Source organism: Leptosomus discolor, chromosome 5 (genome assembly GCF_034619465.1).
Source record: "Leptosomus discolor isolate bLepDis1 chromosome 5, bLepDis1.hap2, whole genome shotgun sequence".
Lineage (NCBI taxonomy): Eukaryota > Metazoa > Chordata > Aves > Leptosomiformes > Leptosomidae > Leptosomus > Leptosomus discolor.
Window position 1 is genome coordinate 31,102,165 of NC_141395.1, and position 17,862 is coordinate 31,120,026.

At 40.3% G+C, this 17,862-nt stretch overlaps 2 protein-coding genes across 2 annotated transcripts; one reads left to right on the forward strand and one right to left on the reverse strand.

Annotated features, from left to right (window-relative positions):
• Positions 1 to 580: 580 nt before the first annotated feature.
• On the reverse strand, positions 581 to 7,204 carry MAIP1 (matrix AAA peptidase interacting protein 1). Its single transcript, XM_009954795.2, has 5 exons — positions 6,884 to 7,204; positions 5,476 to 5,547; positions 3,589 to 3,715; positions 2,437 to 2,587; positions 581 to 714 (listed from the first exon to the last, which is right to left on the reverse strand). The coding sequence occupies exons 1-5, from the start codon at positions 7,202 to 7,204 to the stop codon at positions 636 to 638; spliced, it is 750 nt and encodes a 249-aa protein (XP_009953097.2). The 3' UTR covers positions 581 to 635.
• A 298-nt stretch (positions 7,205 to 7,502) lies between these two features.
• On the forward strand, positions 7,503 to 16,949 carry TYW5 (tRNA-yW synthesizing protein 5). The gene is made up of 8 exons (XM_086465756.1): positions 7,503 to 7,580; positions 8,502 to 8,656; positions 11,637 to 11,706; positions 12,606 to 12,650; positions 13,171 to 13,308; positions 14,218 to 14,305; positions 14,830 to 14,946; positions 16,655 to 16,949. Exons 1-8 carry the CDS (start codon positions 7,503 to 7,505, stop codon positions 16,909 to 16,911), a joined length of 948 nt encoding a protein of 315 aa, XP_086321882.1. The 3' UTR covers positions 16,912 to 16,949.
• Positions 16,950 to 17,862: the final 913 nt, after the last annotated feature.

A 17,862-nucleotide genomic window follows, 5' to 3' on the forward strand; every position in this document is an offset into this window, starting at 1 on the left:
ACACACACACCCCCCCCTTTGATCCATTTTCCCAGTGCAATGCTAAAAGTTTTTTCTTACTCCAATCCTGTACCAAATACTGATATCGGCTCTTTCTTAATCTCAAATATATTAAAAAGCAAGACTACCTCAACATGAACTGCTGTGGCTAGACAATCTAAGAAGTCAATCTACCTCTATTTCATCTTCCCTATTATTCAGTTATATATTGACAGTCCCTAGGGAAAAAAGAAATGGCAAAATAACTCAGAAGAGCCACCAGCCATGAAAGTGTTGTTTATCTTCAAGTAGCACCATTCCTTCTCAGAATATAAGAAGTTGACATACCCATAATACCAGCCTGTGTGAAACTATGCTGTGTAAATGCCTTGGATGAGCATTTGTACCAATTACACTTGTACCAGCCTGTTCCAGGGAAAAGGTTTTATTGTAATGCTGCAGCATAGCGTAAGTTTCAGAAACAATTTTGGGAAAACAAACATAAAAAATTCAAGCCTCTGTTGGAGTAGAAGGCAGGAAGGGGGGGGAAAAAAAAAAAAAAAAAAAAAAAAAAAAAAAAAAGAGAGAGACCAAAAAAGCCTGATATTTGTTACATCAGAAAATTTACAATTGTACATAAAAAGACTAGAAGGCATTTATTCTAATAGCCTTGGATGTTCAATCCGTGTAATTGTCCAGTCTGGTTTTGCTCCTTCTGTAAATTCCCTTTGGAACCTGGAAAAGAAAGACAGTAAGCGAAGAGCTGTTAAAACTTACTTGGTCCTTAAAGAGCTACTAATATCAACAAGAAATCATGAAGAAATATTTTACTTCAAAGTTATTCCTGTAAAAGCTCCTTAGACTCTGATGCTTGTACCCCAAAATGGAAGATCAAAATTAATTCTATAGTAAGAAAAAGCACTGACTTCAGACTGTTTGGTTCAGATCCCACAGACAGGATCACGCAGCAACAGTAAAGGCCCCGATATCAAGCAAGCACTCAGTTTCGTAACAGCTTTGTGGCAGATCTTCATCTTTTAAAAAAGGGTTTCATTTAGCGAGATGGTAATTGCACTGTAAGGGGAATCACATGCTATGCATTCTACCTGAAAATTTTCGGTTTTACTGAACTATACTTAAAAAGTAATATATTTTTCAGAAATACATCAAAGATCAAGCTAACAGTAGCACTGAATCTCCCTGAAAGAGAACTCTGCAGTTGTTGATAGGAAAACGAAAAAGTCCTCAGCTGTTTTCGAAGAGTCTTCCTCTTCCTTGTTTAGTCATTCTTTCCTCCCGAGCATGTCAGTTTTGACTGCTTGTCACCTAAAGATAAGCTTCAAGATGAATACTCATGCTCCCAAGTAACCTGCACACTGTGGCCAAGAGCACAACGCAACTTCACTGCTTTGCAATTACATGCAAATCCACTCCTGGAAACTGTCTTCTCCAGACACCCAAATACTTAACACTAGGCTACCAAGGCCTGTAGTATCTGCCCGTTTGAGTTTAGATTAGCCTTGTAAATAGCAGAAGAAATGCATACTTGCAAAGACCTCTCTGCTGGGGATTAGAAAGATATTTAGGGCCTTAAGGGGAGGCTCTTGATGTTAATGGAGCTTCAGAAGCCTCCAACTCTAAGGAAGATGCTGAATTCAATTAAGGGATGGATCCACAAAAATCCATCCAGGCAAAAAGCACTGGTGCCCCTTTGTTTCAGAGCTCCTCATCAACTAGACCCCACAGTCTCTCCATTTCAAATGTGGATGTAGAAGTCATGGATTATATTGCATTTCTCACACAAAAATCCTCACTTTTCCCAACTTTTGAGAATGTTATTTTCAGTACATTTTGCCAATCATGTAGATATCACTGCACTGCTCTGACATCAGTGCACTAACACAAGGCATTATTTACAAGCATTCCTATGAAAACCCATCCACCTAATGTGGGCTTTGAGGGCTTGGATCAGAGTGGCATGAATTATCTGAGCACCAGGTGATGACTGCAGGTCTAACTTTTGTGTGGGAAGTGACAAGTCAACAGCACCACACTTGACTGCTTGGCGTGACTGCATTGCCGTTAGCTGCACTACAAGAAATGGGAAACAAGAACTGATACTGGCCTATTTCCTGAAAGCTGCATGAGCAGCATAGGAAAGGATCAGAAACTGCATTCCATGCTCCAACTATGGCTCTTCCTGATAGAGAAACAGTTCCCATTAACGTCAACTCAGAAGCAAGGTGACAACATAATGACTTTAAGCTGTATTTAAAAAATTTGTCCCTAGAATCAAAACTGAAAAGCTGGATGGGAACTAACTTAGAATCAAGGCAAATTAAAACTCTATATATAGAGTTCTGCACTGGCACAGTGTGAATGCTTTTGGTTCCCAAACCACTTTCCACACAGCTAGCCCATGCACATGGAGGAAAAAAAAGGGACAAGTAAACTTACTCATAGTTTGCTGTTAAAAGATGCCTTTTTTCCTTTGTGCTTTCATCTCCAAACACAATCTGGAAAACTTTGGTTTCACCTGGCACTTCATCAGGTAGGTTAGCACCATTCAGATACCAGAAACGCATGAGGATGCTAACAAACTTTCTTCCTGTTGGAAATAAATCAAAGCATCATAAGGTAGATCTCACGTTTCTCATTGGTCAAATACTCCTATTTGCTGCCTAGCATATATTCTAGTGAGACCCTAGAAGGGCAGCTGACTTCAGCCATAAAGAATGCATGGTAGAATAAGGAATGATAAAGCTTTTTAAAGCCAAATCCATGCTGTTCAGCAAGAATAAAAATACACTCTGTAGAAAGGTATGTATTTTATGAGTGTGTGTGTCGCTGTACATAATCAAACTGTATGAAAAAAAGCTGGTTAACACAACGTCCAAAGCCAACTACTGATACTACAAAAGCATCTAGAGTAGTTGAAACCCAGGAGTAATCCAAGAGAAAAAAAAAATCCCTATCTCCCAAAACAGGAAAAAAGCTCACTAGATCTGACAATTTGAAATGCTCATTGGAAGACCTATAGTTAGACTACAAATCATCTCAACTGTTTCTGATAGTGAACTAAGCACATAACGCTGGTATTCAACCAAAAGAAAAACTTGTTTGAGCTCATCACTAGCTTAAAAAAAATAAATCAAGAAGTCTTAGAACAAAGTATATTCCATGAAAACAGCATAGAAGTAAAGACAGCAAAATTTATTATTATAGGCATTATCCGGCCTTCTCTACTATTCTTAGAAGACATATTTTCATTGCCGAAGCTAACATCTTTCTGCATACAGTAGAACAATTGGTTTTGAGTGGTTTGACATTGCTAAGGACTAATAATGTAAAAATCTGAAATTACAAAAGAAGAGCAATAAGCAAAACCTAAACAGAAGTCAAAACAGTACCATGACTTATTAACAACAATCCCTTAGTTTCTGGTTTAAAAGGAAATTGAGGAATTATATAGAGATGAACTATAAACAGAAAAACAAGGAATGAGAAACAGTACTCAAAAACACATCTGCATGGAGAATGCCTGCTTAATAGCAAAACCATATAAATAAGACTGCCCATTGCTGAAGTATTTTTCAATTCTAAACATACCATCATCATCATAGTAAATGCGAACATCTCCTTCCATTGTGTACATGATTGCATCAATGTCAGCTGCTAAAGCATCCCTGTGGCTGTCAGGGAGCAAAGAAATCTTTTCCTTCAGCACCTGAAGTACCTAAATTCAGAAAAACTGTCATTTAGTTTTTCATTAGGAAATTAAAGTAACAATCTTTTCTACAGTAGTTAATAAAATGAGCTGTATCGCTAAAACATTTGTGTTACATAGACAATAGCCAAAGTAAAAAAGCACTGGGAAGTTTGGGCACTCCCAAACCCTAATTCAGCAATACTAAACAAGATCTATTTACTGCTCAAACCAATGAAAACCAAGTATTTTACAAAATGTTTAGGAAAGGTACTGTCAAAACAGAAGTTGCAGAGCAGGGCATGTAAGCCTAGAAAATACCAGTTAAGCTTGCTTCCACAATCATACTTACACTCTGCCTTCTCACTGCTGATTTTTCGCTATGCCTATATTCCTTAACTTTTGATTCAGTTACTTTTTAGTTATCTTTCAGAAATTTCTTTGAAATCAGTTCCATTGCTACTAAGTTTATCTTTGCCATTGTGATCCATATTCCCATTATAAAAAATATAAACACTTGCAAACCAGAAAAGACTGAAAAATCATTGCTCTGTGACTTAAGTTCCACACCACATTCACATCCATAGTATTTGAGTGTCCTAAGACCTACACAGCTGTGTTAAGAAGAAAAAGGCCATGGCGCATGAATGGAACAGAGACATCACCTCAAACACCACATGAGAAAGGCACGACACAAGGAAGGATAAAGCTATGCAGCTCTTATTTTTAACTCATACTCAGTTTTTAGCCTAACCTGAATTGCCATTTTTGAATAACAAACAAATCCAGAGGTCACATGGAAGCAAGAGACAATCTTCACTAGAAGACATTGGTTTCTAGTACATTTTGCAGGTATAAAATTCACTGGCCGAAGCAACAACGAAATAGTGTGGTATCACAGCCTTATCCACTACATGCTCTGGTTACATGAGGTCTCTAGATCAATATTAACCTAATCACCTGAAGAATTTAAGATGAGCAGAGGAAGAGGAGATGCTCTTTCAAAACAACTATAAGAAACAAACTCACATTTTATTGCTATGTCTGCTCAGAGAGAGAAGGCAAGATTGTCCAGTGGGGACGCACTAGAACAGCACCAAAATTTTTGCTGCAATGGCATGGGTGGCAATAGGGCAGGCCAAGCTGACATCCAGTAACAAGGCAGACATAGACCTGAAGTATCTCCTCCACTTGACTCTGATGCATCTGCTACCTCCGTCCCCTGGGAAGGCCAAGACAACTTCAGCGATAAAAAATTCACAAAAACACAGAACACATAGCACTGACGTTTAATCAGCCAGGTCAGCCATATCCCTGAGACCATGACACAAAACTGAGGCTGAAACCAGTCATTGGCTGTAAGATCTGCTTGAGGGTGGGAATGTGTTAGTGCAGCAGGGATGAGCGCAAACCAGCTCTTCTCCTCATCTGAATTCTCGTGCATAGACTGAAAGACCTACCTGCCTACACCAACAGAGGCATGCGATTCCACCTGCCATCCAGAACTCACTGCCTTTCCATCCTTTCTGGCACACCAGCAATCTTTTTGGCAAGTGGTCTTTATGCCTAATGGCAAGATTTATTTTTTTTTTTAAAAACAATAACTTTGAATTAAGTTTTATGCCTTGAAATTAAATATTAAAAAGCTGCAGGACAAACCCTTATTCTGCATTATGCTGTTTTTCCCAAATTAAACCAAACCGGCAGTATTTGTAGATGATGACAGGCTGAATGCATGTTACCTCATAACAGAGAATCAACTGCTAGTGTAAGAGATGGAAAGCATTTACCTCTGCTGATACAAGTTCATCCAGCAGGTCAAGTTTACGCTGAGACAGCAGCTTTGAAACAACAGAAAAGGCCTACCAAAAGAAGAGATAGAAATACATGCATGACTAACACTAGGTTAGCTTATATTTCAGACAATTCTAACATTATGTGACAAGCTACCCAAATATTTCATGATTTAAGATTTCAGTGTTTGCAGAGTGTATCACCATTGAAATGGAAGTCCTCCAGCATTAAAAAAGTGATTCCATGAACTGATATAAGGTTTCCAGTCTCTCATTTAAAGCATCAAACTTTTTGATAACAGGCAAGTGAATACATAGGTTACAAAAAAAAAAAAAAAAAGGCATTAATCTATGGAAGCTGGTTTTACTCTTTGATAATTCAAACAGTCTATGTCTTTCCCTGTAAATATGTTGTTCCCCGCCCCTTTTCCCAGCTCATCTCCTGGTTTCAGCCAAAACAGAAGCTCCAGTTTATAAATTTTTTTTATAAATCTGGTTTGGTCTGTGAACTGCAGGAAACTTAACTCCTCTTTCCCCCTCAATTTTGCAGGTATGTTTACTTACAATAATGCCTCTACATATTCAAACAGTGCACTTGTGAAATGCAGACTGAGTGTTTAGGACTCTACAGCAAGTAAAAACGAACTTGAAAAAACTAGGGCACGGTAAAACAGGTGGTGCTACACACATGGCAACCAATTCAGTGTAGGGGTTTTTTTGTCTCTCTTCAATTGATCTTAAAAATTTTAACATTCTGTCTCCTATCACCTGCTGTGTTGTTTTGAGCTGGTTTTTTGTTTGTTTGTTTTAAAATTAAATACTATAACTGAAGTTTCATAGCAGGTAACTCTGTAATTTTTACACAATTAGCTTTGAGATCACCCCCTCTTTGACACATTCTCTTGATAAAGCTTATTGAGTTCATAAATTTGGAGAAACAAATATATACACCAGCTCTATGCCTGCGTAAGCATTGTCACTTTAGGAAAACCAGCTAAGGGGAAATACATTTCCCCTTAAAGTCCCTAAAGCATCTGGAAGGAGACCTTCCCTCATACTACTCTGGGGGATGGCTAAACCAGCTCATTCTAATTCTGGAAACTGGGAAAAGCACACAAGAGAGGTCTGAAGAAAATCACACCTCCGACTAGTCTCACTTCCTCCAGAAGCGAGGTACATGGAGCCGAAAGCGGGGAACTCCATCTATTTTACACACCACAAAACACAGGCGCTAAGACATCCGCGTGCGAACTAAACCCGGGCACCGCCGGGAGGCTCAGCGGGGTGCCGCGGCGGGCACAGCTGGGGCCCCGTTCCCCTCAGGCTGGCAGACAGGCCCTTCTTATCTCCCTGGGGCACCGGGCCGGGCCGGGTGACCGAGCCCCGCCGCCCGCTCGGCGCTCACCTGCTTGGCCCCGCGCGTGAACTCCTCGATGCTGAACTCCTGGTCGAAGTAGAGGCGGATGAGGAGGTAATAGAAGCGGGTGCGGAGCCAGGCGAAGGGGCTAGTGATCCTCACCACCACCACCCGTCGCTGCGGACCCTCGGCCTCCGGGCCTTGCCCGGCGCTGCTGGCGAACCGCGCGGCGGGCCGGAGCGGGCGGGGCCCGGCCATCGGCAGGACCGGGGCGGCGGCGGGCTGCGGCGGTGGGATCCGGGCCGCCCCCGGCGCCGCGAGCGCGCGCGCAATCCAGCGGCCGCGGCTAGGACCCGCGCGCAGCGCCATGGTGGCCGATGCGCCCCGTCCGTTCGGCACTCCCGCTCCGCGGGAAACAGAGCCGCCGCCAGAGGTTCCCTCGCGGCGGGGCGTCCTCCGGAGGCGGGGGCGGTCCGGGTGACCGGCGGTTCTGATCGCGCTGGCTCGGAGGAGCGGGCAGTCACCACGCGACCCGCTTCCCGGAGAAGGGAGGAATCCCCTTGTTCCCCGGCTACCTTGCCCGACGGGAGGGAACGTTTCTGCGCGGGCTCTTCTTTCCGGAGGGAGCGGCGGGAGAAGGACGGGGATCACCGGCACGGAAGCGGTCATGGAGCGGCGGGAGCAGCCGGTGGCGCGGCTGGCCGGGGTCACGCGGGAGCAGTTCCTGCGGGACATCTACCCCCGGGTACGGCTCTGCTGCCCGCAGCTCGGCGCACCCGAGCGGCCCGGAACCGCTCCGCCGCCGCGCGGGGGGCGGTGGGGTTCCTCGGCCGAGGTGGGCCCGGGGCAGCGGCCCGGCCGGGGACTGCACGGGGCGACGCGGGGGAGACAGCAGGTTTCCTGTGACCCCTCCTCGCCTGGCAGAGCTCGTGCAGACAAACCGCGGGGTTCGGTTTTGTGTGTTTCCCAAGAGGTCCCGGGATCCGTTAGGTGTGATTTTAGGAGTAAGGAGCTTCTACAGGCACGTCCGTTCTGAGCTGCTGGAAGGCTCTGACAGCTGATCTCTGTGCGTTCGTGACAGCGGTTAAAAAAAGTGTGATTGCTGGTTTTGTTGCTTTGCCATTGCTGCTTCCTTTTTTCTCCAAGGTCCTGATTCAAAGCAAAATTGCCTTTCTGGTGATTTTCATATGTGCGTTGGATCAAACCTGTTTGTGGTTGTCAGCACCAAGGAGCCTTAATATAGGTGGAAAGAGCTGGTTTCACGAGAACATAGAGCACCACCACAGCTCACGCGCTGCACGTTAACTGCATAGTCCTTTGTCTGTTTTCTGCCAAGCTCTGGCTAGAACCACTAAAGCTATTCCTTAGTCTGGCCAGATTCCTCAATGGCCCCAGCACAAAGTAAGTCTTTGCTTCTCCATATTCTTCCTCACCCAGCTGGGAAAGGGGATATAGTAAATAGAGAAACAGTCCCATAATTTACTGCATTTTGTTTCAACATTTAGCATTCTGATTCACATTGTGAACAGATCAGTTGTGACTTTGTGTAGTGGGTCCCGGTATTCAACTGACTTGTTTGCATGTACTTAGTTCGAAAAACTAGTTCTGATTTTCTTTCCACTGGATGCTACAATCATTTCACCATTGAATTTTTTTTGTTCCTTAGAGAAAGCCAGTAGTGCTGAAAGGAATGGAACTGGGCACTTGCACAGCCAAATGGACAGTAGATTACTTGAGCCAAGCTGAAGGATCTAAAGAAGTAAAGATTCATGTTTCTGCGGTGCCACAGATGGATTTCCTCAGTAAGAACTTTGTGTATAGGTACTTCATTCCAAGACCTCTTGTATTTTAAAGGCATATGCTTGTAACTTTCAGACTTAGAGTGCATCTGTTTGAAGCTGAGGGTGAGAATATGAAGATCCTTTGTGAAAACTAAATTACATTATCAGTGCTGTCCTTGATTCTCCCCTCTTTTTTCATTCCACAAGTATCTTAACACCCAGAATAAATACTAGTACAAAGGAGGGCCAAACAGGACCTTAAAAGTGATGGCATGAAGAAGTGTTATATTTTGACAGAGCACTCTTGTAGGAAATTTGAGCCTAGCATTTGGTGGCGTTAATAAAAAAAAAACCCAAAACCCCCTTGATACTAGGTGATACGCTATTTTGTTCTAATTACATGGTGTGTTTTCAATGTTACTGAATAGTGCTAGTTTCTGACTCACCATGTGTCTGAACCTCTTTGAATGCTGGCATGTGGCAGGCATGCTACTCTACTCTAGAGAGATGTTACTAATTAAAACCAAGCTCCTTTCAAAGTTATCACGTGCAGTTCTCAGAATATTCCAACTACTGGATATCACACGTTTCGCCAGCTCTTTAATCTTGATGTGGGTCACACAAACTCTTGATCTCCTCTGAAGTTCCTGTCATGTAGCTGCCAGAACATTTCTTTGGAGTTCACCTAATCTCAGTCACTGTGTTGTTCTTCAAGGGTAAATGCCTTTATTTTAGTTGTGGTTTGTTTTTCTTAAGTGGGAACAAGAAGTGTTTAGTCTATTAAACTTTTAAGAAGGCTTAAGCATATGCTGTAAGTGTAAACAAGCTACAAGTCTCTGAGTCAAGCCTGTGGTTCAGAAGAAAAAACACCTTATGATCATGCTATATTCTGCTCACTGCATAATGAACTTCTGAATCTTTGAAATTAGGTTGTACTTGAATGACTGCTTTATCTCCATATTTCCTTTTCCCTGCTCTATTTTGTTTATTATTAGAATATCTCTTACTGTGAGTTCACATACAGTTGATCTGGTGTGCTAGTTTTAGCAGGTTTGTAGAAGTGCTCTGATGATGCTTCATTATAGCAGGTGTTAGGACTTTCACCTGCTTCACCTGAAATTCAGGAAGCTTCAACCCTTTCCACAGCAAGCTCCCCATTCTAATAGGAAGGGAGAATAAGTAGAGCTAAAAGAATAGAAATGCTGAGGACTTAATGTGCCGTTCCATGGGTTTAAACTGATGGATGTGAGTAGTACTGCAATCCTGTTGTAAGTTGCATGCTTCTGCCCCTGTCTTTGTGTTGGTTCTGGAACTCACTTAGCCACGTTGTGTTGTGCTGCAGAAATCTGAACGTTTTTCTGCTGTTTTAGCTTTGCAAGCAGGTTCACCATGAGGTCAGATGAATGCCAGTGCTACCGTAAGGGAGGAGATGGGATGGATGATTAGGGTAGACAGCAAGGGCAGAGCTGTGGCAGCACCAGCATGCATCAGTTTAAGTTGTCGTGGAGCTGTGCTCTCTTCAGTAGCAAATGTAAATGGGGATGATATAACAGTTCAGCTGAAGTCAGAGGGTTGGGTTTTGTTTGTTTGTTTTTTCACTGACTTCAGTGCCTAAAATGTTTAGAGAAGCGGTCTAAGTACTGTCAGATGCAAGTCACATTCTGGTAGAAGGGATACAGGATCATGAAAAATTTTGCTTGAGGATAGTTTCTTCTTAACCTTGGTGGTTGCTCTGAAATTTGATGTTTACATGCAATAATATTCATTATTCAGTGACAATGTGAGATGGTGAGTTGAATGAACATAACATTGAATTAATAACATAATATTCATAACAATGAATACATGTCCTGTTACTACTTGTGCTTGGTTTGCCGTTCAGCTATCAACCAATGCCAAAATCTGTAATCCTTATGAAAAGTTCCCATTATTTAAATAAATATGTAACGCTTTTATTGACTTCAGAGGGACAGGCTCTAATGCCCAGTGATTCTTTTTGAATCTTCTAAAGCTGTGCTTAATAAATTCAAGGAAACCTGTAAAAAACCACTTGAAAATACCAAGATTCCTTGTATTTTGCTTAGCTGAGGTAGCACATATTTTTTAAAAAAATCAGATAAGTGAATAAATTTTATAGATTTACAAAGGAAGATAGGCACCTGTGTTCACGCACAAATTCATAGCAGAAAATGCAGAGATATAAACGTATATATCACCTGCAGTAGTCTTCTTGATGCTGAGCTTTTCTGCAAATTTATAAAAACATACAGTAAACAAGCCTAAAAACTGTTAGAGAAATAGTCTAAGCAAGTATTGTCAGGTGTTGGCCACAGATTGAGTCTAATTTCACTGTGAAGAAATTTCTTGCACTGTGACTTAAATCATTCAGACCTCTTAAGCTCAAGAGGGGATCTTACTGAAGTGTATAAATAGCTGATGGAGGGAGTAAAGAAGATGGAGCCGGATTCTTCTCGGTGGTTCACGGTGACAGGACAAGAGGCAATGGGTACAAGTTGAAATATAGGAAATTATGTTAAACTATTTTAAAAAAGAGCCCTTTTTTATAGTGAGAGTGGTCAAATAATGAAACACAGGTTGCTCAGAGAGGTTGTGGAGTCTCCATCCTTGGAGATACGCACGACCCAACTGGATGCTGCCCTGGGCAGTCTGCTGTAGTTGACCCTGCTCTTGGCAAGGGGGTTGGACTGGAGGATTTCCGGAGGTGCCTTCCAGCCTCAGCAGTTACATGATTCTGCTTGGATGTACATTGGAACAATTTACTAAAGTGGAGAGGTTTATAAATGTAGGATTTCTGTCTCGGTAGAACTCTTCAAATATCCACTGCAAACACTGATTAGTCACCATGTTAAATGGAAAAAAAAAAAAAGAGCAGCATATTGCACCTTCAGTAACGCTAGATATGGTAACAGAGCTTATGATTTTTATGATTTTAAACATGGCATTTAGACCATGTGTTGTTACTTTGATTCATTGTATAAATTTAATTATTTGTATTTCAGAACTCTGCCTTTTGATGTATTTGTACGAAGAGCGGCTGAAGTCAAACACAAGGAGTACTTTCTTTCTGAGGTAATTTCCTTAGTGTCACAGTTTCTTCTGTCATTTTTTTTGCCAGTATATGGAGAGGAAAAGGATGAATTGTAATTTAAAGTCTTACTCCAGTAAAGCACTTGGTCTTAGATTTAACTGTTTTGTGTGGCTTGGAGCCAAGAGAAAAAAACATGGGGAGAAGTAATTTTTCTCAGAAGTTGTTTTGTATGTGTACAGTGTTTTGTATGTGTACAGTCATCCTGTTTCTGTTAACAAAAACTGCTTACATGAGCAAAAATTGCAGCATAACATTTAGAAGTCAAACCTTGGTGTAGAATAATAACTATATCATTTATGTGTTTTGCAAGAAGATGTCATGAAGATATTTTAGAGTTCGATTACATCTGCTATCAAAATACAAACACAGATTTATTGTAACATAATTTGTGAGTAGCAAATATGTGGCAATTCTTTACATGTTAGTGTTCAAACTAGGTATTTTTCAGATAATTGTGATTAGGAAGCCAACAGTTTTGAATGCAGACATGCTTTTCACCTTTTATGCTACTTAGGATGCTGTAAGTTTTGAAGCAAATTGAAGTAGCTTCCTGCATCAGTGTTCTGACGAACTGAAATTATAATCTGCATTTGCTTTGAACCTGTTAGTAACAGCAATGCTGAAGCAGTTGACAAGTCTCCCCCCGACTTTACTCTTCTGCTCTGTTAACATTTTTTTCCCATTTCTTGAGATGAACAGCAGGGAGCAGCAGAGTAAAGGCAGTGTAACAAAGCAGCTGAATTTGTAAATGCCATTTATTTGGACCGTATTTTAATGAAGCCCTGCATTAGATTAGTGAGAAAATACAGGCTCTTTGTTAAAGTGTGTTTGTTATTCTTACTAAAAAGACAAAACAATTCTCTTTTTGTGTTCTCTTCAGGATGAAAAGTACTATTTGCGATCAGTGGGTGAAGATGCTAGGAAGGTGAGTTACTTGAGATTACAATTCTAATATTGTAAAGTCACAGTTTAGGAATATTTTAAAAAGCATGCTGTCATCTGCTGGCTGTGTAGTACAGGCATACAATTTGTTTATGGTCACTTGGCCTGTGAATCTGACTGGATTTAGGTCAGAATATTTAAACCCAAGTGTCTAAAATAGTTGCTGTTACACAAGAGCTTGGCTGGTCACTGAAGAGTACATTCCTTGCCTCTCATTCTTTAGCTTTTGTTGTAAACTACTATAAAAGGCTTTCTGATGAGCTCTTGCTGCTTCAGTGTGATTTCTAGCAGCTGTGGCTCAGAGCAGCTCTCTGGCTGTTACTAATATCGTTGACCAAGTCAGTGCTGAAAGGGTGACCACCAAACAGCACTGCTATTTTCAGCTGTTCACCAATGCTGAAGTTCTAGCCCCGTGTTTCATAGGACAGGAAATGATAGTGAAGTGCTCCCTTATTTTAATGTCCTTATATGGTTCTGTAAGAGTTATGTCCTTTTTGTTTCAGGATATTGCAGATATCAGAAAGCAGTTTCCTAATTTGGCAGAAGATGTTCAGATTCCAGAGTATTTTGAGAAGGAACAGTTTTTCTCTAGTGTCTTCCGCATCAGCTCAGCTGGGTTACAGTTATGGACACACTATGATGTAAGTAATACATGTGTTTAGAATAAAATGTTGCAGATGGCATTATGGAGTTGAGACATTAACGTGCAAATCTCTGACAAAGATCAGTTAATCACAAACTTCACATATTTTGAAATGGCAAAATGAATTTGATTTAGTGGTGCAGTGAATTTTAAATAGATGTGTGGGAATAATATCTTACTGTTTTTATGTCTAATTCCACACTTGTAATGTTAAATAATGTTTGATTTTGTTCCTTTTTTTTTTTTTTACCATTTTGAGTTTCAGTCAAAAATCTGAAACACAGTAACTTCCACCATTTTTGTCTTCAAGATTACCTTCATTGTTTTATTCTAAAGGCCAGATTGTTGGTAATTGTACAATGATTGTGATGGTCTGCTGCTGCAATGCAGTAGATTTCAAATAAGATTGTCTTCTAACATTGTGCACAGTAGTTCTGAATAAATTTATTTATAAGAAAAGTAGTTTTTTACGTTATAATTAGGAAAAAGAATACTTTTTCAATAGAAAGTCAGCAAAATGAGGTAGGGGTAACACTGGAAAAGAAAAGGAATCCCAAAAGTATTTTATATTATATTATGCTGGTTTATATGTGTAAAGTATGGTATGTCTTTGTGTTTAAGATGGAAGAACTTGATTCCTATTTAAGGAAAAAACACAAACTTGTTGGAAAGCAGTATTGTGTTTCCAGATATACTTTTTGTCAAGAATGTGCAACTAAGGGGATAAAGCAACTCACATTCTTGAGTTTTTTAGATTAACTATATGTGGAAGCTCTTTTAGCTAATTCTTGACGTGTAAAGGTTTTAATAATGCCCTCTTTTAAGCTGGTGATATTTTAGTTTAGTTGCAGGCTATGTATTCATTCTCAACTCTTGGCTGACATCTCTCCTACTATGCTTGTTCCAGGTAATGGATAACTTCTTAATCCAAGTAACAGGGAAAAAACGAGTTGTTTTGTATAGTCCTCGAGATGCACCATATTTATATTTATCAGGTATGCGTGTCATATATATCTAGTTCAGAGTTTGGTGATCGTAGTTGCGTTTCCAGCTCATAAGTGTTGCACTGTAGAAAAACAATTACTAACAGCTTGATGTAAAAAAGTCATTTGGTCCCTTAAGTCTGATCCTGTTTGCTTTAGTCAAAGCTAATCATTTTAGTGGGGCAGGTTAGGAAATTTGCAAAGGAGCACAGCAGCTTTGCTGGTTCTGTTTTCTGCACCTAACTATGGAGGAGTACAGTGTTCTCTCTGGATCCAAAAAGGTGTTTTAAATGACAGGGAAAGCATCTTTTAGTGTTAATACAGTTGCAGTTAAAGGAGAAATATGGACAACAGAGAACATGTCTCTTCAGTAAATGAGGAGTGCCATCAGCTTTCCCTGGTTTTTAGAAGAGTTACAGAACAATAACCCAGTATTAAATTTGATGCAAGAACTGCCATTTCCAGCAATGTGATAATGCTTTGTTACTGATGGAAGAATAGGAACATCTATTTATTACTTCTGAAAACTTTCCTAGGTACTAAGTCAGAGGTGCTGGATGTGGATAACCCAGACTTAGAGAAATATCCCCTTTTTGTGAAAGCCAAGCGCTATCAATGTTGTCTGGAAGCAGGAGATGTGTTATTTATTCCAGGTGAGTAACAAACAGTTCCTGACCGTGTTGTGGTTTTAAACAGTTTTATTTGCAATTTTTCATTTCTAGGGATGGTAAGAGGTTACTAAAGCATTTCTGTGTAAGTAGGAGCTTCTAAAGACATTGGCAAAACTTACCTACTTCTTCCAACTGTACTAACTACCCTAATAAAAGGTATTACTGTATACCTTTCCTCCAGATTACACTGTATGCTTCTGAATTTGTGTCTTAACAGATTAGCACTATAAAATCAACTTGTGAAATCTGAAATTACTTCAGTGACCTGGGTTTTCTGACAGAATTTGAGTGAAGTACCATTTCCGTTGTTCTGTAGCTCTAGCACTTCAGAACTGTGAGGCATGTGATTTGATGAGAATTATGGATGGTACCGTTATTGGACCTTCTAGAAATTTATAATCACCTTTGGGGAGCGGAAAGAAAAGTCCTAACCATTTTTCTGCACAAGCAGAAAATACAAAGCTGCTTCCTGGGCTGAGATGACAAAATTCTCTTGATCAGGGAAAGGCATTTGAATGACTTCTATTGAACTACTCCTCCTTGTCATTAATTTATTTTAACTCATCACGAGCTTGTGGCAGATACTTATTTTGTTGCTTTTCATATTATCTGGGCAAGAAGGCAGTAGGTTTTTAGGAAGTTGGTTTTTTAAAAAAAACCTAGGTTCTTAGCCTTCGACTCATTACTTAATTTTGAACGTGGCATTTGTGTTTCTTTCTTAAGAAACTTTTGGTTACAGTTAGTGAGAGGTATGTCACACTGTTGCCAATGTCAGCATACATAACTTCTGTTTTGTTCTATGCAGTACAGATACTAGTTTGTTTTTGCCAGTAGGTGTGCTGGTCCAAACTTAAGACACACTCAGCACTCTTAAGAATGACTGGGGAGTATACTGATTTTGGAATCCAGAGAATGGTGCTAGTTTGACAGCATTCTGGAATGCACATCACTGAAAAAAGGGAAATGTTCTTTAAGAAATGTATGTGGTTATTATGGAGAAGGTAGAAGCAGCCCCTTTTCCTAACCTGAAAGAAAATTCTTGTTCATTTCTCAGAATGAGCTTTTCCATGTCTTCAGCACGTATAAACAACTAAGCTGCAATAAGCACAGCATTCAGGCTTTCAGCTTAAAATTGAAATATGGTAAATACACCATATTAAACTTATTTTTAAATTGTACTTGATGAGGCAAAAATGTCTTTGCTTCCTTACCACAGCCATGATGATTCAACTGAAAGGCCTCATGACTTTACTCTGAAAAGACTAGCAACTTGCATGGGCAACCTGGCTGACGCTGGTGGTTTACATTAATGCTTGGATAATCTGTGCAAGGTTAGCGTCTAAATCTATGAAAACAGATATCTGCATTCAAAGTAGAGATGAGTGAGGTGAACAAGGAAGATGTCTTATTTTCATCCTACACATGCTTATTATTTGCTTACATAGGAGTATCTCCTTATACATCAGCCATTGTCACTTTTGTGTGAAGTTACGGATCGATGTAAACAAAGAACTTCTTAAATTTGGTACAATGCAATATATTCGGGGATTAATATTTATAAATAAACAAAAAAACAGTACTTGAGGCTTTTCCTCAACTAGATTGAATTTGGGCAATTCCGACATGTTAAGAGTCACATCATGGAAGCTTCCAATAGTAATTCTCATTTTAGACTTTCTTCTTTCTACAGCTTTGTGGTTTCACAATGTAATTGCTGAGGAATTTGGAGTGGCAGTGAACGTCTTTTGGAAGCACCTTCCTGCTGAATGCTACGATAAGAGTGACACTTACGGAAATAAAGATCCCACAGCAGCCTCTAGAGCTATACAGATATTGGACAGGGCCTTGAAAACACTTGAAGAACTGCCTGAGGAATATAGGGATTTTTATGCTCGGAGAATGGTGTTACGCATCCAAGAAAAAGCCTATAGGAATGATTATGGATAAAATAACACATTGTAATTCAGCAGGCTCCTGTGGAAGTAGAAAATTGTATGTTAATATGGAATCTGTCCATGTGTACATACATACACTTTCTGTAAGACTTAATAAAAACTATGTTGATAACAATTCATCTATAAAAAAGTTTATTTTGTAGAATTTTTTTCTTGTTTTTCTTCATGTGCCATGAGTGCACAGTCTGCTTGATCTGGAGATGGTATGTCAACAAGGCATACATTTGCAGTGCCTGCACTTACAACTACTTTTTTGGAGTGTTCTATTTAAATTTTTCTGAACAAAAGTTTTGGTATCTGTGCTGGGCTGACAGCATGAATGCTTAGAAGTAACTGCACGTCTTCCTGAATGCTGCCTTATTTACTCAAGCTTAGGAAAGCCATAGCAGTTTCTGAGGAGGTCCAAGAAAGCTGTTGTTGGTCATTGTAACAGTCATGGTTTCTTTTTGATTAACAAGCCTGGTAATAAGTCTGGGGTGATTCTGCTCCCATGTCTGGTGAAACTGAGATTGGGCATGGGAAAAAAGCAGAAGATAACCATGCGAGGTTAAGCTTAGAATTGTGCAGCAGCTTGACCGCAAGGTAAATGATTTACCTTTTCCCTAGCTGAATAATGTATCGTGCAGGAAACCTTGTCTGTCACTGCCGCAGTGCAGTCGGGCAGCATTGCTGTTTCTGCAGCTGTGAAACACTTGCAAGTAATGTGCCCACAAATCCATCCAGCTGTATAGTACTAGAATCTGCTACTAAGTTCATAGGTCTGGAGTAGATGTAGGATCTCTTGGGAGCAGTATTCGAGATACATTATGTTACCGTATGAAAGGGGGTTGCATTGCACCTTTTGGGAGCCTGTTGTACAGGCATTGTAGATGGTTACTTTTCATCAGATTGCAGTGCTTACAAAAGCCTTGTGAAAAAAAGATGGGCATCTCACAGAAAAGAC